This window comes from Lathamus discolor, chromosome 5 (assembly GCF_037157495.1).
Source record: "Lathamus discolor isolate bLatDis1 chromosome 5, bLatDis1.hap1, whole genome shotgun sequence".
Lineage (NCBI taxonomy): Eukaryota > Metazoa > Chordata > Aves > Psittaciformes > Psittacidae > Lathamus > Lathamus discolor.
This window is the reverse complement of record NC_088888.1, coordinates 63,637,192-63,656,761: the sequence shown is the minus strand read 5'-3', so window position 1 is coordinate 63,656,761 and position 19,570 is coordinate 63,637,192. Positions and strand designations below refer to the sequence as shown.

Sequence of the window (19,570 nt, the reverse complement as noted above, 5' to 3'; positions counted from 1 at the left end):
TGCAATTCTTGCAACGGCTTTCCATTGCCAATGATGCAAATGAAACAGATATGTCAGAAACCGACATCTTTCTCTTTTTTTTTCCATAAAATGGTAAACCCAAAGCTTTGCCTCTTCTATGCTGTTCTTACAAGCAGTAACTTTACAAATCAAAGAACAGCAAAAACAAAAAAAAACATTTAGCCAGTATTTTGGGTGTTTTTATTACCACTTCCTCTCTTATATGCAGATAATAAAAATAAATGAAAACTTTAAAAAAAAAGGACATGACTACTAAACCCACAAATATTAGAAGACCTCACATGACTACTAAACCCACAAATATTAGAAGACCTCAGTGGCAGCTGTGATACCCATGAAAGACTTAACATTCCCTTTTCAAGTTAGCTATGCTCTAGTATTCTTAAGGTTGCAAAGCAAGCTAGTCAGAATCAGAGCTCGTTTTCCAGCATTTAATCCTCCACCTGACTTAGTGTGCTACCTTCCAGTTATTAATCACTTTGATACTACATCCTCTTAACTCAAGAGTTTAAATTTTGAAGACACACATAAATGCAATTTACTCCTACAGAAAAATCCCTGACTTCTCTATTAATCTAAAACAGCAGCATTCATTAACCACTTTCAGAATTCTACTGAAAAAAAACGCCATTTTTCTATATTTGGTCTTTTCTTTTTCAGTTGCCTACAATGGAAGGCTTCCACTCTTTCGCTTTCTGTTAAATAGGTAATACCTCCAATTTGCAAGCGTATTTTATCAAACTTAAAAGTATGCTTAGAACACTTCTATAAATACAGTCCGTGTTTGTTCACTGTCCACATACAACAGTGAAAAAGTGCTTAATGGCCCTTCTGGAAGTAAAGGGTTGTTTCTGGAACCTGCACCTGCCTGAGAGCCTTATGCAGGCCTCAGGACTGCTCCTCTTCAACAGCTGCACCGGCCAAGCAATCCCAAATTGCAATCTGAGTTCTCCATTGCTCTCTTAACCACAGTACAGAGAAAAAGGCACCCACGGGACACCTATCCCATGGTGCCAACTGTCTTCTCCCAAAGGAAAAGAAGGAAGCGTAGCTTAGCCACCACACATGGGCTTAATGGCTAAACAACCTCAGGGTCTAGCCAGTAGCCAGGTATTTGGGGACAGGGACAAGTGCCATGCTCTCAGAGGGGAAACAGTTCCGATGGAGACACACCTCCCACACACCTCCTGTGTAGGTACTGACAGGTGCTGCCAGCTCTGCCTGTTGGAGCCTCCCAGACAGGTCACCAAGCCAAGCCTGCCAGATTCTGTCCAGCCTAGTACCTGGGGCCAGACCAGTGACCAACACACTCCCAGGGGTTTCCTGGACCACTTGGGTGCATTGGGCTGAACAGCAGAACCCAGGCAAAGGCGATGGGCAGCCATGTGCTGCTCGCATCAAACTTGCTTGTTTCTCAATGCCCTGCAAGTTCTCAGATCAGAACGTCAAAGCACAAAACGCGATCACACAAAAGACGAAAGCCATGACCTGAAGCCTGGCGTGAAAACCAAAGGCGATCCCACCGTCACAGCATACTGACACAGCACCCCTTGTCCGCTACGCCAGCGCTGGGAGCAGGGGAAGCGTGCAGAGCGGGTCTCGGTCACGGCCGGCGGGATGGAGGGCACAGGCTGGGGGCGGCGGGGCAGCCGCGGGGCAGGGGCGACCGAGCTCCGCTTCCCTCTCACGCGTAGTCAGGGCTCGGCGGGCACTCGCCGGCCGTCGCACACGCACCGCAGAGCCGCGGGCCGCTCTCCCCACCACAGGGCCAGGGCATCGGCGGCCCGCACCCGGCGCGGGGCGGGGGCTGCCTGGGCGGGCTTGCGTCCCGGCCCCCGCGCGCTGCCAGAAACTTTCCGCGGAGGGGAGGAGGACAGGGCAGAGACAAGAGGAGGGCTGGGGGGGATTCCGGGAGGAAGGGGGGGTCCCGCCGGCCGCCTTCGGCGCGGCCCTTACCCGTCCTTGCGACGGGCCTTGTAGACATGCCCGTAGGTGCCTCTGCCCACTTTGCAGCCTTCGTACTCGAACAGGTCCTCCACCCGCTCGCGCTCGGCCGCCAGCTTCGACTTGAACTCGTAGTCCATGTCTCACCCATGGGCGGGGAGGAACGGGCAGGGGACGCGGCGGCCGGATCAGCACCCCTAGCTGGCAGAGCCCCCTCCCGGCGCCGCCATTTCCGGGGCTCTGCGGGCGGGCGGGGGGCCGGAGGGCGGGCGGAGGGGGGGCGGTTTGTTTTTGTTTTGGTTTGGGGCTTTTCGGCGGGGGGAGGGGGCGCGCTCGGCCGCCACCCGCTTCAACTGGGCTCCTCGCGGCGCGGCGCGCGGGATGCCGGGAGTCGTAGTGCGGCTGCGGGCGTCGGTCCCGGCGACGAGGGCGGGACGCCTTGGCGGCAGAACTACACCTCCCGGCATGCCCCGGGACGCCCTGGTTAGGCGGCGTCGGCGCACTGCGCTCCCGGGAGACAGCGTTTCAGCGGCCCTTGGGGACTTGCTGACTCTTCCCGTTGTGGGCAGGGGCGGGAGCGATGAGCGCGGCCGGTCTCTCGGTGGGGAGGGACGGAGACCGCGCGCCAGCCGCCGCCGCCGGGCCTCGCAACTCGCACCGGGCGGCGAAGCGCGGAGTAGTGCGGCACCTTGTTTATCTCGAGAGCTGCCACTCAGCGCTCGGCCCCGCCCCCGTGCTGGATGCTGCCCTCTGATTGGTCAATCTCGCTCCGCCCTCGGCGAGGCTGCGGCGTTGGGAAAGAGCCGCTGCTCGGCCGAGGGGCGGGGGCGTGGCCTCAGGAGCGGTGGTTGCTATTGGTGACAAGTGGCGCGCGGAAGCGGCGGTTGAGCCACGGCCCGCCCAAAGCAAACGGCTCCTCAGCGGAGCGGGGGCCTCCGCCCGGCCCCGGTCCCCTGTGTGCCGGTCCGGCGGGGCCGCACTGCAGGCCCACGGCCGTTTGAGACCAGACGGGAAGGAGGAGTGGAAAGCGGGAGTAACCTTTATGCGGCTGCCGTTCCACGTTGGAAACACTGATCTTCGCAAGGCGGATGGATGTAGCCAGGCGCTACTGAATAAAACCGTCGCTCACAGCGAGGATCGCAGGGGCAGGTTACAGTGTTTGCACCCAAATACGAACTCGGGCTTATTGCTGAGGCTTTCTGACTTCAATACAGCAAAGCTATGTCCCTTCAGCCCCATGCACAGAGCTTTCTAGCCAAATGATGCTACTTTCAGGTTCAGATTTCATGCTAAGTATTTTGAGATGATAGAAATATTTAGGCACTTTGGAATTATGTCTGTCTCAGGTTTTTCTTGGTGAAAAACAACACTCTCTGCAAGTGTATTTGCATTATGGAAACACCAAACAGAACTAACAAAATAGCAAGGTTATATCCTGTCATACAAGCAAGTAATAATTCCCACTTTCTGTATTCAACCTTGGCTAGTAACAGCAGCAAATAAGTGAAACAGAATGAAATCAGAGAAGCGAAGTATAAAACCAGAAGCTGTCCACATACAGAAACCATCCCGGTTCATCACCTGCCCAGCCAGCATTGGTTACCTAAATGGCAAGTTCTCCCGCTGCCTGACGCACTGGATGGGAGGGGTTGGCGAGCTGGTGAGAAGCTGTCAGTGCTGATAAAGCAAAGGGAGGGGTCAGCTGCAGTACGAGGTAAGGTACTATATATGATTACTAGTGCATAGCTAAGCTGTGAGGTCCTAACCAGAAGTTTGTTTCTCAAGCAAAGGCAGAAGGAGCGTAACCATTTTGAAGTGATTATTTCCTCCAGAAAGTAATAGATGATTCAGAATTTCCCTTGTGCCAGGTAAATAACAACCTAAATTCTGAGAAAACTTAATCACTCCTTTACCAAAGTAATATTTTCCAGAGAACTACAAGTGCTTTTCTCTGCAGTTGCAGGTACAGAACAAGGCCTGATCATGATCTGGCAAATTTCCTGAGCACAGGAGAGAGAACACCATTAATCTTTCAGTGTCAACATTAAAGACATTTGCTAAAGTTAGAGCTTTAAATTTTGCAAAGTGTTCACATCTTTGGTCACCTAGTAATCAAAGCCAACACTGAGAAGAAAGGGACACAGACTTAAAAGGGCAAGCATGTAGCTGTAGAAGGTTATGCTACCCAGACAAATTAATTCAGCCTTAAAGTCATTAGGAATAAGGATTACCTTGCAGTTGGTAACAATTAACTCTTTGAGCAGTTCCCATTGCCCTCTTGGAGCAAAAAAAAAGCTGTTACTGCCCATTTTCATCAATAAGGTTTTCGTTTTCTACTCTTACAATTCCAACATTTAATGACAAGATTGTTGTTCACTGTAATTTATTGTATGTCCACAGCACAGGTGAGAAAGGGTTAACGGCACCCCCAGTTGTGGAAGCCCAGCTAGGCTGGCATTTGTAAGCCTAGACAGCTTAATTTCCCTCTACCCTATGCTACGCAGCTCCCTAGTGTTGTAAGCAGCCATTTTATCCTTTCTTCCATAAACTGATCATTGTAAAGAGTTTCGGCCTTTGCTGCTGCTGCTAGGAGGCTGTCTGAGAGAAACCTCTCTAACAGCTGGAAGACTTTTTAAAATTTCAAACCTGCATTTCCTTTGACCAGTCCTCATCCACCCTTTCTTTCTCTGCAAATACTGTCCTGAAGTAGCCTTTCTTGCTCTCCTGTGTGTATCCCCTGCCAAAAGTATTTATAGATAGCAATCTCATCCCCACATACCCTTTATTTTGCTGGACTAAATAAACCATGCTTTTCTCATTCCCCTCATGACACCTCCCCCCCCCCCCCCCCTAACAGAAGCTGGACTGGTGCAAAGCTAGTTGTGGAAAATACACAACATGATCTGTGCCCTGGTTCCTTGTCTTGTGACTAAGCCCTGCTTCTAGTTTCTGAATCCTTACATTTGCCACATAAAAGCCATTGAAAGTGTAGAATCAACTAAGCAGCTCCAAGTGTAGGCCATCTCAGTAGCCAGTAAGAATGAGGCTGCCTTCTTATAATGCAGAAGTTTTATCAATCCATGGTTAAAAGATGGAAAATGGGCACATTTGTTTCTTCTTGAGATTGGAGCATATGGTAGGATTCCACTTCAAGTTCATGAAGGTGGAGAAAACTGTTTATGTGGGCACATGCTGTCAGTCCTGTTCAAGAACAGCTTCCTGACATCTCCTCTCCAGGTGTTTCCCAGAGTGGCAGGCAGCTATTCACAGAGCAGAGACGAATCTCTGACTAGTGGCAAATGGGCTGAGAGAAGGAGGCAGAACAGTACCATGACATTACTGTTGCTCTTCCATGTTTGTAGAATGGTTATGACACCAGTAATACATATTTAATAGCATTCACGGAGGTTTTGTAGGTGTTTTACTGTATTATTCAGTTCTAGTTAGAAGAGAAATTACTGTGATGTTTTTAATACTTAATGCCCTATCATTTGTTAATTTTGCTGATGTAGAATGTCTGAGTAGCCCCACCAAAGAAAATAAAAAATGACAGGCTTGCAGATTGCAAGCATGATATTTTTCAGCTTGCCAGCCTAACTGAAGATGCTGGACTGTTGCTCATTCAAATCACCATTTCTTCTGAATGTCAAGTCACTGCATTCTCTCTTCATATATTAGTGTGACCAAAAAATATGTGTGGGTTTTGTTCTGTTTTGGTTTGGGGTTTGTATTTTTATTTTTCTAGGCCACATCTGGAAGTATTTGCACCTTTTCTTAACTTACTCTCTCTGTAAGCTTTTATTTGTTAATCCAGTGGGAAATCTGGGACTCTTATGGATCAATGCAGCATTTTTTCAGTAGATCTTTAGTGGGACATTAATAAACATATGCAAACAGTGTTTACTTCCATCAATCACATTTAAGCTGATGTTGCTTCACTTAAGAGTGAAAGAATACATCTCAGAAGTCTGAGGAATAAGAATAGAGAAAATTCAGAACAAATATGGATCTCACGTTAACTGTATTATCATCTTTACAGAAGCAGAAAAATACTAACAGTTCTATTCCAATAAAAGTAGAAATATACTGATTTTTATATACTAATATATAAATATGCTAACTTTTAAATATATTAATGTAAGAGTGTGAAGAGCCTAATAAAAGTGGCACAGTATGCCAGACAATTTCTCATGGGATGGATTAGAAAGTCTTCTACTGGCTGTAAGTTCATACCTTGTCATTCCCAGTAAAACTCTGAATTTTGGAATATTTTATGTCAATTAACTTCTAAACACCTATCATAAAACTGTTAACATTATATTACAGATTTAGAAAACAAAGTACATTACTAAAGGGCACTACCAAGATTTTACAGTAAATCTAGAGAGCATGCTAGGAACAGAAGATGAGAGTCCTGACTTCTGTTCTCATTATATAATTATTTGGCTAGCTTTGTTTTTGTTTTTGTTTTTTAATTCATTTTTATAGCACCATAATCCAAATAGTACTAAAATAGAAACCTTGTACTGCTTTTCTTGAGCGTAATCCAAGAACCTGATCTCAAAATAGGCTGTACTGTTTTTCCCCATGATTTTTCCTGAGAAAAAGAAAACCCTCACAAAATCACAAAAGCTATTACCTACCTTCTCTTTATGGACCAGCCAGATTGAGCAGTTATATAACATAACCAAGGGAATTCAGCATTCAGCCACTAAAAACAGTAGGACACAGCAAAGTAGAAGTGGAATAATCCTGCATTGCATGGTGTGCCACAGTTCATCGTTGCACAACCACAACTCAACCTGATTGCTCATCAGCTAAGTGTAACCACGTGTATATCTTTCTTAGCATATCACATACTCCCTGTGAATTGTGAAGCAAGATGCATGATCTTATTTCATTTGGGGTATAGCATGCAGTGTAGTGTTTAAATGTCAGAAAAAAAATCCAAACAGCTGGAGGATACTATCAACCAATGCCATTGCATTCCCATTTGAGAATCAGCGTGACAGCTGGCTTAGAGGGCCAGCTAATACCTCCAAAGCAGAGATGTAGAGAAAACCTTGATTTCTAAAAATGTAGATGTTACCCATTATGGAGAAAGCATAAACTCTAATTCTAAATATAGCCACCAAAGTTTGCATATTTTGGAGCTGCACTGTTGGTGTAACTGAGCTTCCTTGGCTTTGATGATATACATGCTTTCAATCCACCTGCATTGTTGGCATCCTTATTCCAGCACCACCATGTGCCACCTGCTCTATTTCCTTGATAGCTATTAAGGTTTTCAGAGGCTAAAATAATTCTAAATTTCCCTCTAGAATCCACTGACCTTTTTCCATGAAATGAGAAAGTCAGTAGCATGTAATGAAAAGGAAAGATGTTTCTTTGATTCACAGAATCCTGCACTGGTTTGGGTTGGAATGGACTTTAAAGATCATCTAGTTCCAACTCTACTGCTATGGATAGGCACACCTTTCACTAGACCAGGTTGCTCAAAGCCCTGTCCACCCTGGCCTTGAACACTGCCAGGGATGGAGCATCTACAACTTCTCTGGGCAATCTATTCCAGTGCCTCACCAGCCTCATAGTGAAGAACTTCTTCCTAATATCTAATCTAAATCTTCCCTCTTTCAGTTTAAAACCGTTGCCCCTTGTCCTATGCCTCCATGAGTTGCTCCCTCCATGTCTTTATAAAAGGTCTCTCTCCAAATTTCTTGTAGGTTCCTTTAGGCACTGGCAGCTGCTCTGAGGTCTGTCCAGAGCCTTCTCTTCCCCAGTCCCCAGTAGTGTTGCTGCTAGCCAAATAGTGATGTCTTATTACATGTGTTCTCAACAGTAAACGTTCAAAAGCACTTTAATAAATTGTCTTTGTACTAGAAATAACAAACTTCAGTTATACCAAGTGCGATTTATATATAGGAAAATCTTTGAGTGATAAAGACAGTTATATAATGAAATTGTCTGGAGACAATGTGTAATCATTTGACTAAAACTTAAATAATTAGGTATTTTAAAGAAAAAGTTAGATAAAACTATTTTAGAAGTTTTGTAGTTAAGGTAGCATTACCATGATGAGGAGAGTAGCTAGAAATTAGATTTCTTGGTTTTCTTTCCAGCCCGATTTTTTATATTAGTCTGTTATTCTGTATGACATAAGAAGCCTCATTTCATGGACTAATCAGTTAAAAGACAAAACCGAAAAGACAGAAGTGAACCATGAGGTTTTGTGACAGAAGGATTATCCCACAAGGATTTGTACTTAAAGCTGAGCTGTTTGCAGTTTGTGAGTGAACTGGGAATAGGAATGAATGATGACGTGACAACATTTGAAGAACATGTCTGATAATTCAGATCTAAAGCTGATTGAAAATACACAGGCTTCCACAGCACTGTGTGAATAATGGTAGTTGAAAAGCAGTGTTCCAGAGTGCGGTGTAATACACATGGAGGAAAAACATACAGATATGATGATGACCTCTAAAAGCTAGTGTCAGTCATTAAAATTCTTGAAGTCACTGTGAGCAGTTGTATGAAAAAAGTTTCAGTTCTCAGAGGTGGTTAATAGTACAAGAAAGGTAAACCTTTTTAGAAAAAGGATAAGGAAAGAAACATAAACCACAATACTACATACAGTTGTGGTACACTGCTTGCATATTGCTTTCAGTTTTAGTCACCTCATCTCAGAATCTATAATTAGGATTAGTAACATTCAGATAACTAAAACTCAAAAATATTAAATGGCAAAATGATGGGATACAAATACATTAGCAGCTTTTAAATACAAAATACTGTCTCTGTTTTAGCACTTCTGAAGGACTCACATTACTGGAAGCTGGGAAGGCACACAAAAGAGATTATTGCTGTCTGCTTGCCCTTTTTGTATACTCTTTCATCCTGTACCAGATGGGCCTATGGTCTCATCTACTACAGCCATTCTTATGATCCTACAAGAAGAGACTAAATACATTTGGATTTGTTAGCTGGGAAAATAAATTATTGGGGGGGGGGGGTGATAAATGATAAAAAAAAATTAGCCAAAGGGCATATTTAATTAATACTGTGTCATTTGTGGCTATTGCATACCAGAGGAAACTTCCAGATCAGGAATTCACCAGAACACAATTTGTTAGAATCTGAGGAGATGGATGTGCTAACAGAAGAAATGAGTGATACAAGAGCTGAATGCCTCCTGCCTGTGAATGATTTTGTGCTTTGTGAAACTGTGGCAGAATTAGGTTCAAGAAGACCTAGGAAAATATTGAGGCCAAGAGCCTCAATATTTTGCTGAAGTTCTGGTTTTCTTATTTCCACCCTAATTTTATTATTTCCTAACTCCATCCTTGCCTCAGTGGCAAAATCCTACATTATCTAGATTCCAGAACTGTATTTACAGCCAAATAGGAAATGACAGCATTGGCTGTTGGCTCACAATGCTGAAGAATTTGAGCAACTCTGAATTTTAAAAGAAAACCAGATGGTTTAATGAGAGGGGTAACAGGAGTTCCATTGTCCTACGTGGTTTTATTTCTTTGAGGACCAGGTTTTCTATCTGTAATGTAAGGCACAATATTTTTACATCCTTAGGAAAACTTCTGGATTAAAGTATTACTGAAAATATCGGTTAGCTTTACTAGTTATGTCCACTGACCTGTAAAAACTTTGCAGTCAGCCAAATTTCAGCCTGAAAAAAAAGAACTGACCAAAATCTTTTTGTACTTCAGGCTATGGTCTTGCCAGTACAACTTGGAAAAAAAAAGAGATTATCCTGAGAGAAATACCTAGTGCTAATGCCATATATAGAAATGGCTAAGCACTGACTGTTGAAGCAAAAAATACTTTACACCCTTACCACAGACATCAAAAATTTTATTATCAAACCCCTACAGTGCTCCTGACTGAATAAAATACCATGGAAAAGGTGACTGTGACTTCGACCTCACAGAAGGTGCAGAAACAAGGGTTGGTGGAAGGGAAATATGGGGATGATGCACACACAGAAAATCACTAGCTGCTTTTACTACAGAACATGAGTGCTCTTGCTGCTGAGTAAGACTTCTTGTCACTAGTTTCTGTCTTTTCCTCACTCCAGTTTTACACAGCAAAATTAAGGCAATCAAGACTATTAAATTAGTTTTAATTCTAAGCTGAAGTACTTTCAACTGCCATGTTAATGTTTTTTTGAAGGATAAAGTGCCCTTGGTTCCCTGTAGCCTCTGACAGTATGTTGTGTCTGGTCAGGATGAGATTAATTTTCTTCATAGCAACCTCTATGGTGTTGTGTTTTAGATTTGTGACGTAAACAGCGTTGATAACACACCAGTGTTTCAGCTATTGCTGAGCAGTGCTTGCACAGCATCAAGGCCTTCTCTGTTTCTCATCCTGCCCCTGCAGCAAGTAGGCTGACACGAGCCAACCAGTGAGATACTGCATGCTATATAACATCATGTTCAGTGATAAAACTGGAGCAGGGGGGAGTTTTTGCAAAGTTGCCATTGCTTGCAGACTGGCTGGGTATCAGTCTGCTGGTGGGAGGTGGCGAGTGAGTGCCTTTCCATCATTTATTTCTTTGTCTTTTTTTTTTTTTCTTATTTCTTTTCTTGACTCAGGAAACTGTCTTTATCTCAACTCATGCATTTTTCTTGCTTTTGCCCTTTGGAGTCTCTCCCACATGCCGCTTTGGGGGCAGTAAATGAGCATCTAAGTGGGTGTTTAGCTGTTGGCCAGGATCAACCCACCACCTATAGGAAAGCTCTAAGGTAAGAATGAGATGGGATGCTTCTTACTAGGCTAATTGCCATGCCTCTCCTCTTCTACTCTGTATGTGGAAACTACCAAATCCTTTTTATTAGGACTGGGTATAAGAAGTCACAGGTCATTTTCTCTTCCCTATCTACTAGTGTCAGCAAGAAGACAGCACGGATTAGAAAAGGATTAACAAAGTGATAACTTCCTTTCGTGTGCACCAACCAAAGAAAATGTGCTGTTTCTTCCAACTTCTAATGCAGGCATAGGCAACCTATGAAGCTTGTGTGTGGCTTCTGCAAGAGCTACATCATATGACAAAGAGCAGGCAGTGCAAGTACAGAAGTTCCTGCACATTCTGTATGTCCAGCTGTCAGAAAAAACAAACATTGCTGAAGCCAGTGTTACCCTGTCACCTTGGACCCAGTTCCACTCTACAGCAGAATGCTTACCAGCCTTCGGTAATGTCATTTTACAGAGTTTGCTCTCTCCTTAGTGTGACAAGATGTCACATGAACTTGAGCATTAATCTCTCTTCTTCCTCAGTCTGAAACTGTTGTATTTGATACTGCACAGCCAAAGTTTGGTATCATGAGAGCCAAACCAAAGTCTTCCTCTGACTGAAGTTTTCTCACCATTGGGTAAACCTAAGGCAAAACAGGCTCTTCCAGTAACCCTGTGACTTCTGAGAAACTGTAGGAATTTGGATTCTACAGATGCATGAGGTTTTCAGGATTGTGTGAAAGTGAAAAACATGGGGTTTTTCTTTGCTATTTCATAGTAAGGAGACATATTTTAGGGAGTTAAATCCATACGCTCTTTAAATCAAATGGAGCTTCAATAGTAACTTAATGGAGCCATGTTTATCCCAGAGTCTGTTGAAAACCTCATTGTTACCACCAGAAAAATTACATCATATGTATTTCAATTCTTGGGTCCATAAAGTAGGAGTAATAACATTCAGATATCCTTAATGGGTTATCTCAAATCTAATTGGTAACTTTGGATACTCTGATTATTAACCGTTATTTTATTGCTATTACTTTATTATTGTAAAATGATAGGTGCTAGCGCAAACAAAACTTTCTTCATATAACCTATTGATTGTATCACTTGCAATGGAGTTTTGTATAACACAAAACACAAGGAGCTGTAACTTTAGTATGCTTGGTTTAGAAGCAATCATGCTTGAAATAGAAATAATTATGATATCAATGGCAACAGAAACAATAGCAGTAGAGTATAATCAGATTACCAAATTGTTCTCAAGAGTTAAATCCTGAACACTGTATGGAGTGAACTGGATGCTTATGGAAAAGAAGATAAATATAGAGAAAGTTTGTTTAAATAGTGACTGTTGTGCTGGTTAGACTACAAATGCATCTTGGGTGCTGAGTTTATTTCAGTCTGCTTAATTCTGATGTGTCACTTTTGACTCAAGTCATTCCCAGGTAGGGAAAAGTTATGCTCTTAAGAGGTGGCAGAAATGAAGCCCTAGTTTCCATTCTTCCTCCTTTCCCAGTGACCACAGCTCCAGCTTCCTGCCCATCATGAGTCTTCCTTTCCCCAAGTGTTCACAGCCCCCTCCTCCTGCCTCCCAGCTATCAGGCAGGTGAGAAACAAGGAGATGTGGTTGCTTTTGCGTTAGGTATGTACCGGCTGCCAGCAAACTAAACATAAATAACCTTAGAGCTCCAGCAACAGCCTTTCAGTCACAGTAATAATCTGAAGGAAGTAGTCTTTCCTTTACTGAGCTGTTATGTTTCATGAAACTTGGAGGAACTTCATAATCTGAAGTTTTCTATTTCTGCATCAAATGTAACTGAAATGAACTCATGGGTTCAAAAGTTATTAAAGGGTGTCTGATAAGATAGTTAGGCAAACAGCATATCACCTAAACCCTGGTTCCTGAGGCTTACAGAGATAATTCCCAGTAGTTCATAAATAAGGTTTGAGGATGAAAGGTCTGGCTAATATGCAAAGTATCAGTCTTGGGAGCTTCCATACCATTTACAACATTCAAGAGAGATCTCCAAAGCCATTTAGTGGCAGCACAGCAGAAAAAAAATACAGTAGTTTTGAACTGTTTGGATTAATACATTAATTAGTAGAGTCTGGCAGACAGGCATAACATGAGTCTTTGTTCAGTGATTCTGCTCCAGCAGCTAGGCATCATCTCCCAGACGTACACAACTGTAGTCTGCTGTCAGAGCCTAAGCGGAGAGGGGACATTAAAAAATAAAATTAAAAAAAAAAAAAAAAAGGTATTCATAGGTCCATACTATACAACTCTACTGAGTGCAGTATTTTCACTGCCTTTCGGACTTCCTGCCTATGAAAGATCTTCTACCTGAACTTCCACAGATAAGAATCATATGGTCATGTATGTATGAGTTGATTTTCTGCCTCACATTAAGTGCATTCTTTCTTAACATTTCCAACATCCTAGACTGTATCAGACTTAAATTCAGATACAAAAAACTGGGTTGGGCACAGTGAGGTAACATGATACCTGTTCTAAAGTCTGATAAAATTGCATGCTTTCTTTCGTGTGTAATCTCTTTTCCTTTATATCACTTAAATATCGATACCACATATTATCATTATCCCTCCCAAAACACATTCAAGGGAGCCGGGCGCAAGGCAGACATCAAATTGACCTTGATTTGACTTTGATGGAATGAAGACAAAGATATGAACTGAACTGAGTGACATTACAAATTTATTTATTTTTGCCTGTCAATAATTCAGATTTCATTGAGACTAAGTCAGGTCACTGAAATGTTAGGAAAAGCCATCTAGCGTCAAAAAGAGGTTTAAGAAGAACTTAATGTCTGAAAGCAATCTAATGGCTACACCAGTCCTGTATACACTGAAAATCAAGGACTGTCTGCTCAGTTACTGATGTAACAGTAGTGCAGAGACTATAGCTTGTATTGGTCAGGCAGCAGGGCACATAATGTACTTTCACAGAGGAAGGAGCTAATGAAGAAATTCTGCACATCTATATGAGAAACAATGTTGAAAATAAGGATGAAAGATGAAGGAAAGCCGCAGAATTTGGGGGATTTTATTTCACAGGTCAAACTGTTCATACAAGAAGCAGAGCTGTGGCCACTGCAGAGCTTTCAGCAGGCCAAATCCCGTATTTCCTACATACAGAAGCTATATGGACTTAATTCAAGCAATAATAACTAAATTAGCTCACTTTTTTTGTGTGTGGTCTCTCCTATATTGATTTAAAACTATTTTTATCTGTCAGGTTTATGACAATACATTTAGACCATAAGCACAAATTAAGCTTGCAAACAGCTGCTTCATTCAGTCTTTACTACTCCCCAGCCAGCCGTTCACCAATGACCTTTTGCAAAAAGCCACTTCCACCCACAGTTCTGCCAGCCTGTGCTCAAACGGGTCCCTCGGTGCCCCTGAGGCTGGTGAGTGACCTCAGTGAAGTGTCCAAAAGGCACCTACAAAAGAGGTATGGGTACAGTAACCTGCAGCTGGATGGTGACAAATAGTGAGACATTGTATCTTCATCTGTTCCAGGAAACTGCAGTCTGCTGACCTGCTGATGGCTAAACCTATATAAACGGATCTGAACCATGCTAAAACCTTGATTGCACATAGCTTTGTGTACTGTTCTTGCTATATGGATTTGAAAATGCTGCTAACCTGGAAACCCCCTTGTACAAACATATTTATAGCTTTCTAAAGGGCTTGTTTTAACTGATGTGATATTTGTATAAATTTATCTCTAATACAATAGCTGTTTTATCATAATCTACAGCAGGAAGTTGTGCTGCATCCTGAGCCAATATATAAGCACAAAAGAAGATTAGATCTTTATCTACATCTTTTCTTCATCATTCTCACAAGCCCATTTTAATTTAATCTTATCTAATTATACTGTAATGTAAAGTAGTGCAATTTTTAAATGGTTCTAGGAGGCCTTTATTAGCTTAATGGAGAAAACACCAAAAAACCCACTGAGCAGGGCCAAATGAAGCTGCAGCAGAGGTGGGAGGGACAGGCTGTAAATTGCCATATTGTTCCCGTGCTAAGTGGCATGGAGTCTGCCACACCGAGGGGTGCTAATGGCTATAGCCAGGACTCCTGATTGATTGCTTTTTTTGTGGCACTTGAAAGGATACAACTTGAAACCAAGCAAACCAGCAGATCAAGTGGATAACTTCTGACATTGAAATCCTTCAGTCCCAACACTGTAATTATTCCACAATATCTTTCAAAATTATGCTCCTTATTTAAAAAAAAATCTGCCTTGAGAAACCTCCCAGAAGTCATTGCTATATGCATAAATACATAGCATGTAAAATTATTATATTTTTCTAATCATAAGATTGCATTAATATGGTAAGGCTGCTTACCTTATTCTTCTACCTGTACATTTACTTTGTGGGTGTGCTTTATAGCAGCATTGTGTGTTATGCGCTTTATAACTGGTGAATTATTGCTTGAAGTGTGACCTTGAGGTCCAGTTTAGCACCACACCTTCTGTGTGTTTCTATATAGCTGTAAGGGTCTGCCGTTCCCTTTCAGTTCACCTGAATCATGAATTCCTCAGAACTTAACTTTCTGCTGAGCGGGGTGAGTCGTAAAGCTATATACATGTACAGCAGACCTGGAGAACCAATACTTGCAGACAAGTAGTGCATATTCAAGTACTTGCCAATGCCTGTGGCCACATGGGGGGCAAGTAATTCCATACTGTGGCCATCAGACACCCAAATCCTTAACAGAGTAAGAACTGAGTGACAGTCTTCCCAAAGGCAGCATTACTGAAGAAGAGTTAGAGACTCGAAACTTAGTAAAAGCTCCACTTAGGCACTCTACATATCTTGGGAATGCAAATATTTTGCAGCATGCTGATCCTGGTAGGATGTTCCTCTTTGTAATCTTATAACAAATCCAAATCCAATCATTTAATCCTGTGGGGCAATTTCTGCATGAAAATAGCAAACTCTGATATCTTTCTTAGTCAGAAGATTTGAAGCTTAAGTCATTCTGAAAGCTCCACTATAATTAATACAAAAAAGAAAGAGCCTGCTAATACAAAAAAATAGCAAGCCCAGCATACGCAGGCAAGAAGCTTAATTTCTTTATTTGAATTATTTAGATACAGCATTAAAGCAATTTAGATAATGTATGATCTTTCTTATGTCTTAAGACATGAATCTATCTATTTTCTCTAGCCAAGATTCAGTTTACTGGAATAAAAACATTTTAACAGACAGGTACCAAAAAAAGGTGTTAGGAGCTGACAACTTGATAATGATGGTGCATTGTGTAAGGGTACCCCAGAGTAGAGGTAAATCCTGGGTCTGCACACTGACAGGCATAATAGTCACTTAATCCTGCTGGAGTTAATGAGATTACCACTACCCTTCCCTGTTTTTCCCCTCGTATCTGTTTGCATGAAGTCTGTCAGAGAGAGTTTGATGGAAAATGTATATGTCTTCCCAGCTCGGGTATCAGAAACCCACAATAAGGACCCTGAAGATGAACTACCACTGAAGCAAAAAAACTGCAGTTCCAATTAAAAGACAAGACAAAAATAAAACTTGGCGCACACACTGTGTCGGAAAAGGTTTGACAGAACGTGACTCCAAATTGCTCAGCAGTTCAAAACAACTGGACCATTTGGTACTCTGAGTTTGTAGGCTACAGCAGCTCCCATCATTGCTGCACTCCCTTGATTTGTAGAAGCCACTCTGTACCATCACACTTGTTGATAGAAAATAAGGGAGTGGTATATCCCTTTATTTCAAAACAGATGATCTCAACTCTTGGCACTTTTGAAGTGCGTTTCTCACTGCCGAGTTCAAGTAGATCAACGTGTGGCTGTTCTGTACCAGGGACCACAAACCCTGAGCCTTCACATTATCCCAGTGAGATGCCTATCTGCTACTGCAATGGAATTTATGCAGAAAATGCTGGAACGCTCAGCAGCTGGTCCAGGGTGTGTCCCTGATACACATAAATACCTGGTAGCTGTTTGCATAAACTCTCACAGACTGCGTTAAAACAGTACAAGGAGCAACATGCCCCAGAAGGCTAAACAAACCCAATGTCAGAGCACCAAATTTATGCATAAGCCTTGCCTCCTCAGGAGCCTGCTTAGTAAGGTTCCATGGGATATAGCCCTGGAGGGCAGGGGGGCCCAAGACTCTTGGTTGATATTCAAGGATCACCTGCTACAAGCTCAGGAGTGCTGCATCCCAACAAGAAGGAAGTGCAGCAGGAGGGCCAGGAGACCTCCTTGGATGGATAAGGAGCTGCTGAGGAAAATTCAAAGGAAAAAAGAGGCTTATATAAAATGGAAGCAAGGACAGGCGGCCTGGGTAGAGTACAGGGATGTTGTCCGGGAAGCTAGGGACCAGGTTAGGAAGGCTAAGGCCCAGTTAGAATTAAACCTAGCCAGGGATGTTAAGGATAATAGGAAGGGATTCTACAGGTACGTAGCAAACAAAAAACAGACTAGGGACAAAATAGGCCCCCTGAGGAAGCTTTCGGGAGAACTGGCTACACAGGATTTGGAGAAGGTTGAGGTTCTGAATGACTTCTTCGCCTCGGTCTTCACTGGCAAAGGCTCTGACTGCACCACCCAGTTCTTAGAAGGCAGATGCAGGGGCTGTGAGAATGAAGACCTTGGGCCCACTGTAGGAGAGGATCTGGTCTGAGACCGTCTTAAGAATCTGAACATGTACAAATCCGTGGGACCTGATGAAATCCATCCGCGGGTCCTGAAGGAGCTGGTGAATGAATGTGCTGAGCCACTGGCCATCATATTTGAAAAATCATGGCAGTCAGGTGAAGTTCCCAATGACTGGAAAAAGGGAAATATAACCCCCATTTTCAAGAAGGGGAAAATGGATGATCAGGGGAATTACAGACCAGTCAGTCTCACCTCTGTGCCTGGTAAAATCTTGGAGCACATTCTCCTGGAAGGCATGCTAAGGCACATGAAGAACAACAAGGTGCTTGGTGAGAGCCAGCATGGCTTCACTAAGGGGAAATCCTGCCTGACCAATTTGGTGGCCTTCTATGATGGGGCTGTGGAACTGATGGACAAGGGTAAAGCAGTTGATGTCATCTACCTGGACTTGTGCAAAGCATTTGACACTGTCCCACACGACATCCTTGTCTCTAAATTGGAGAGATACCAATTTGATGGATGGACCACTCGGTGGATAAAGAACTGGCTGGACGGCCGCACACAAAGAGTTGTGGTCAATGGCTCAATGTCCAGCTGGAGACCGGTAACGAGTGGTGTCCCTCAGGGATCGGTGTTGGGACCGGTCTTGTTTAACATCTTCGTTGCTGACATGGACAGTGGGATTGAGTGCGCCCTCAGCAAGTTTGCCGATGACACCAAGCTGTGTGGTCCGGTTGATATGCTGGAGGGAAGGGATGCCATCCAGAGGGACCTTGACACGCTTGTGAGGTGGGCTGATGCCAACCTCATGAAGTTCAACCATGCCAAGTGCAAGGTCCTACACCTGGGTCGGAGCAATCCCAGGCACAGCTACAGGTTGGGCAAAGAAGAGATTCAGAGCAGCCCTGTGGAGAAGGACTTGGGGGTGCTGGTCGATGAGAAAATGAACATGAGCCGGCTGCAGTGTGCGCTCGCAGCCCAGAAAGCCAACCGTATCCTGGGCTGCATCAAAAGGAGCGTGACCAGCAGGTCGAAGGAGGTGATCCTGCCCCTCTACTCTGCTCTTGTGAGACCTCACCTGGAGTATTGTGTGCAGTTCTGGTGTCCTCAACACAAAAAGGACATGGAACTGCTGGAACAAGTCCAGAGGTGGGCCATGAGGATGATCAGGGGACTGGAGCACCTCCCTTATGAAGATAGGCTGAGAAAGTTGGGGCTGTTCAGCCTGGAGAAGAGAAGGCTGCGTGGGGACCTCATAGCAGCCTTCCAGTATCTGAAGGGGGCCTATAGGGATGCTGGGGAGCGACTCTTTGTCAGGGACTGTAGTGACAGGACAAGGGGTAACGGGTTAAAACTTAAACAGGGGAAGTTTAGATTGGATATAAGTAGGAAATTCTTTCCTTTTAGGGTGGTGAGGCACTGGAATCGGTTGCCCAGGGAGGCTGTGAATGTTCCATCCCTGGCGGTGTTCAAGGCCAGGTTGGATGAAGCCTTGTGTGGGATGGTTTAGTGTGAGGTGTCCCTGGCTATGGCAGGGAGGTTGGAACTAGATGATCTTGAGGTCCTTTCCAACCTTAACTATTCTATGATTCCTTGAAAGGCGTTCTACTGGAGGTAGGTTTTGACAGGAAGGTAGTCTGTTATTCAATTTACAGGCTTAAGGTGTTTTAGGGGAGCCAGTTGCGACTTCCAGAAAATTAGCATGAAATCAGAGAATGAGGAATTTGTTGTGTCTATTGATTTTTGATACAACGTAACACCTAAGCTGTGTGTGGGCAGGTTTTCAGAATGGTTTCAACCTCTGTATAGTCCCCCTATGATCAGTTGCAATTACATGGCAAAATTAACCCCTTTAGTCTTGTACCAGGAATGCTACTTTTGTGTTACATTTATTACATTATCTTATATACTCACAATAATCATACATACTCTCGCTTTTCTTATACTGGTATTTTCATGCATTTGTGTCCTTTTAAAAAATCAATAGCTGTATTATCTTCAGATTGCCTCATGAATTGCAGCACTGTAAGAATCTAGGTGTTGGAAATAAAATGTTAAGCCACCCAAAGCCACTGCAGTTAATCATATTTAACACCTGACTAAACTGGGCTCACCCAGAGCTGTTGGTAGGAGTGGGTATAAACAATCCTGCTCAAGTAATTCTGTTGTATTACATGAGAGCCC

General features: G+C 43.3%; 1 protein-coding gene across 1 annotated transcript in view; it reads right to left on the bottom strand.

Moving 5' to 3' along the window:
- Positions 1-2,341, bottom strand: part of CDK19 (cyclin dependent kinase 19) — a 132,631-nt gene extending 130,290 nt beyond the window's left edge. Inside the window, exon 1 of the mRNA XM_065681075.1 lies at positions 1,978-2,341. Coding sequence (XP_065537147.1) covers positions 1,978-2,105 — 128 coding nt within the window. The 5' untranslated portion in view covers positions 2,106-2,341. The remainder of the gene's footprint in view (positions 1-1,977) is intronic.
- Between the last annotated feature and the right edge of the window lie 17,229 nt (positions 2,342-19,570).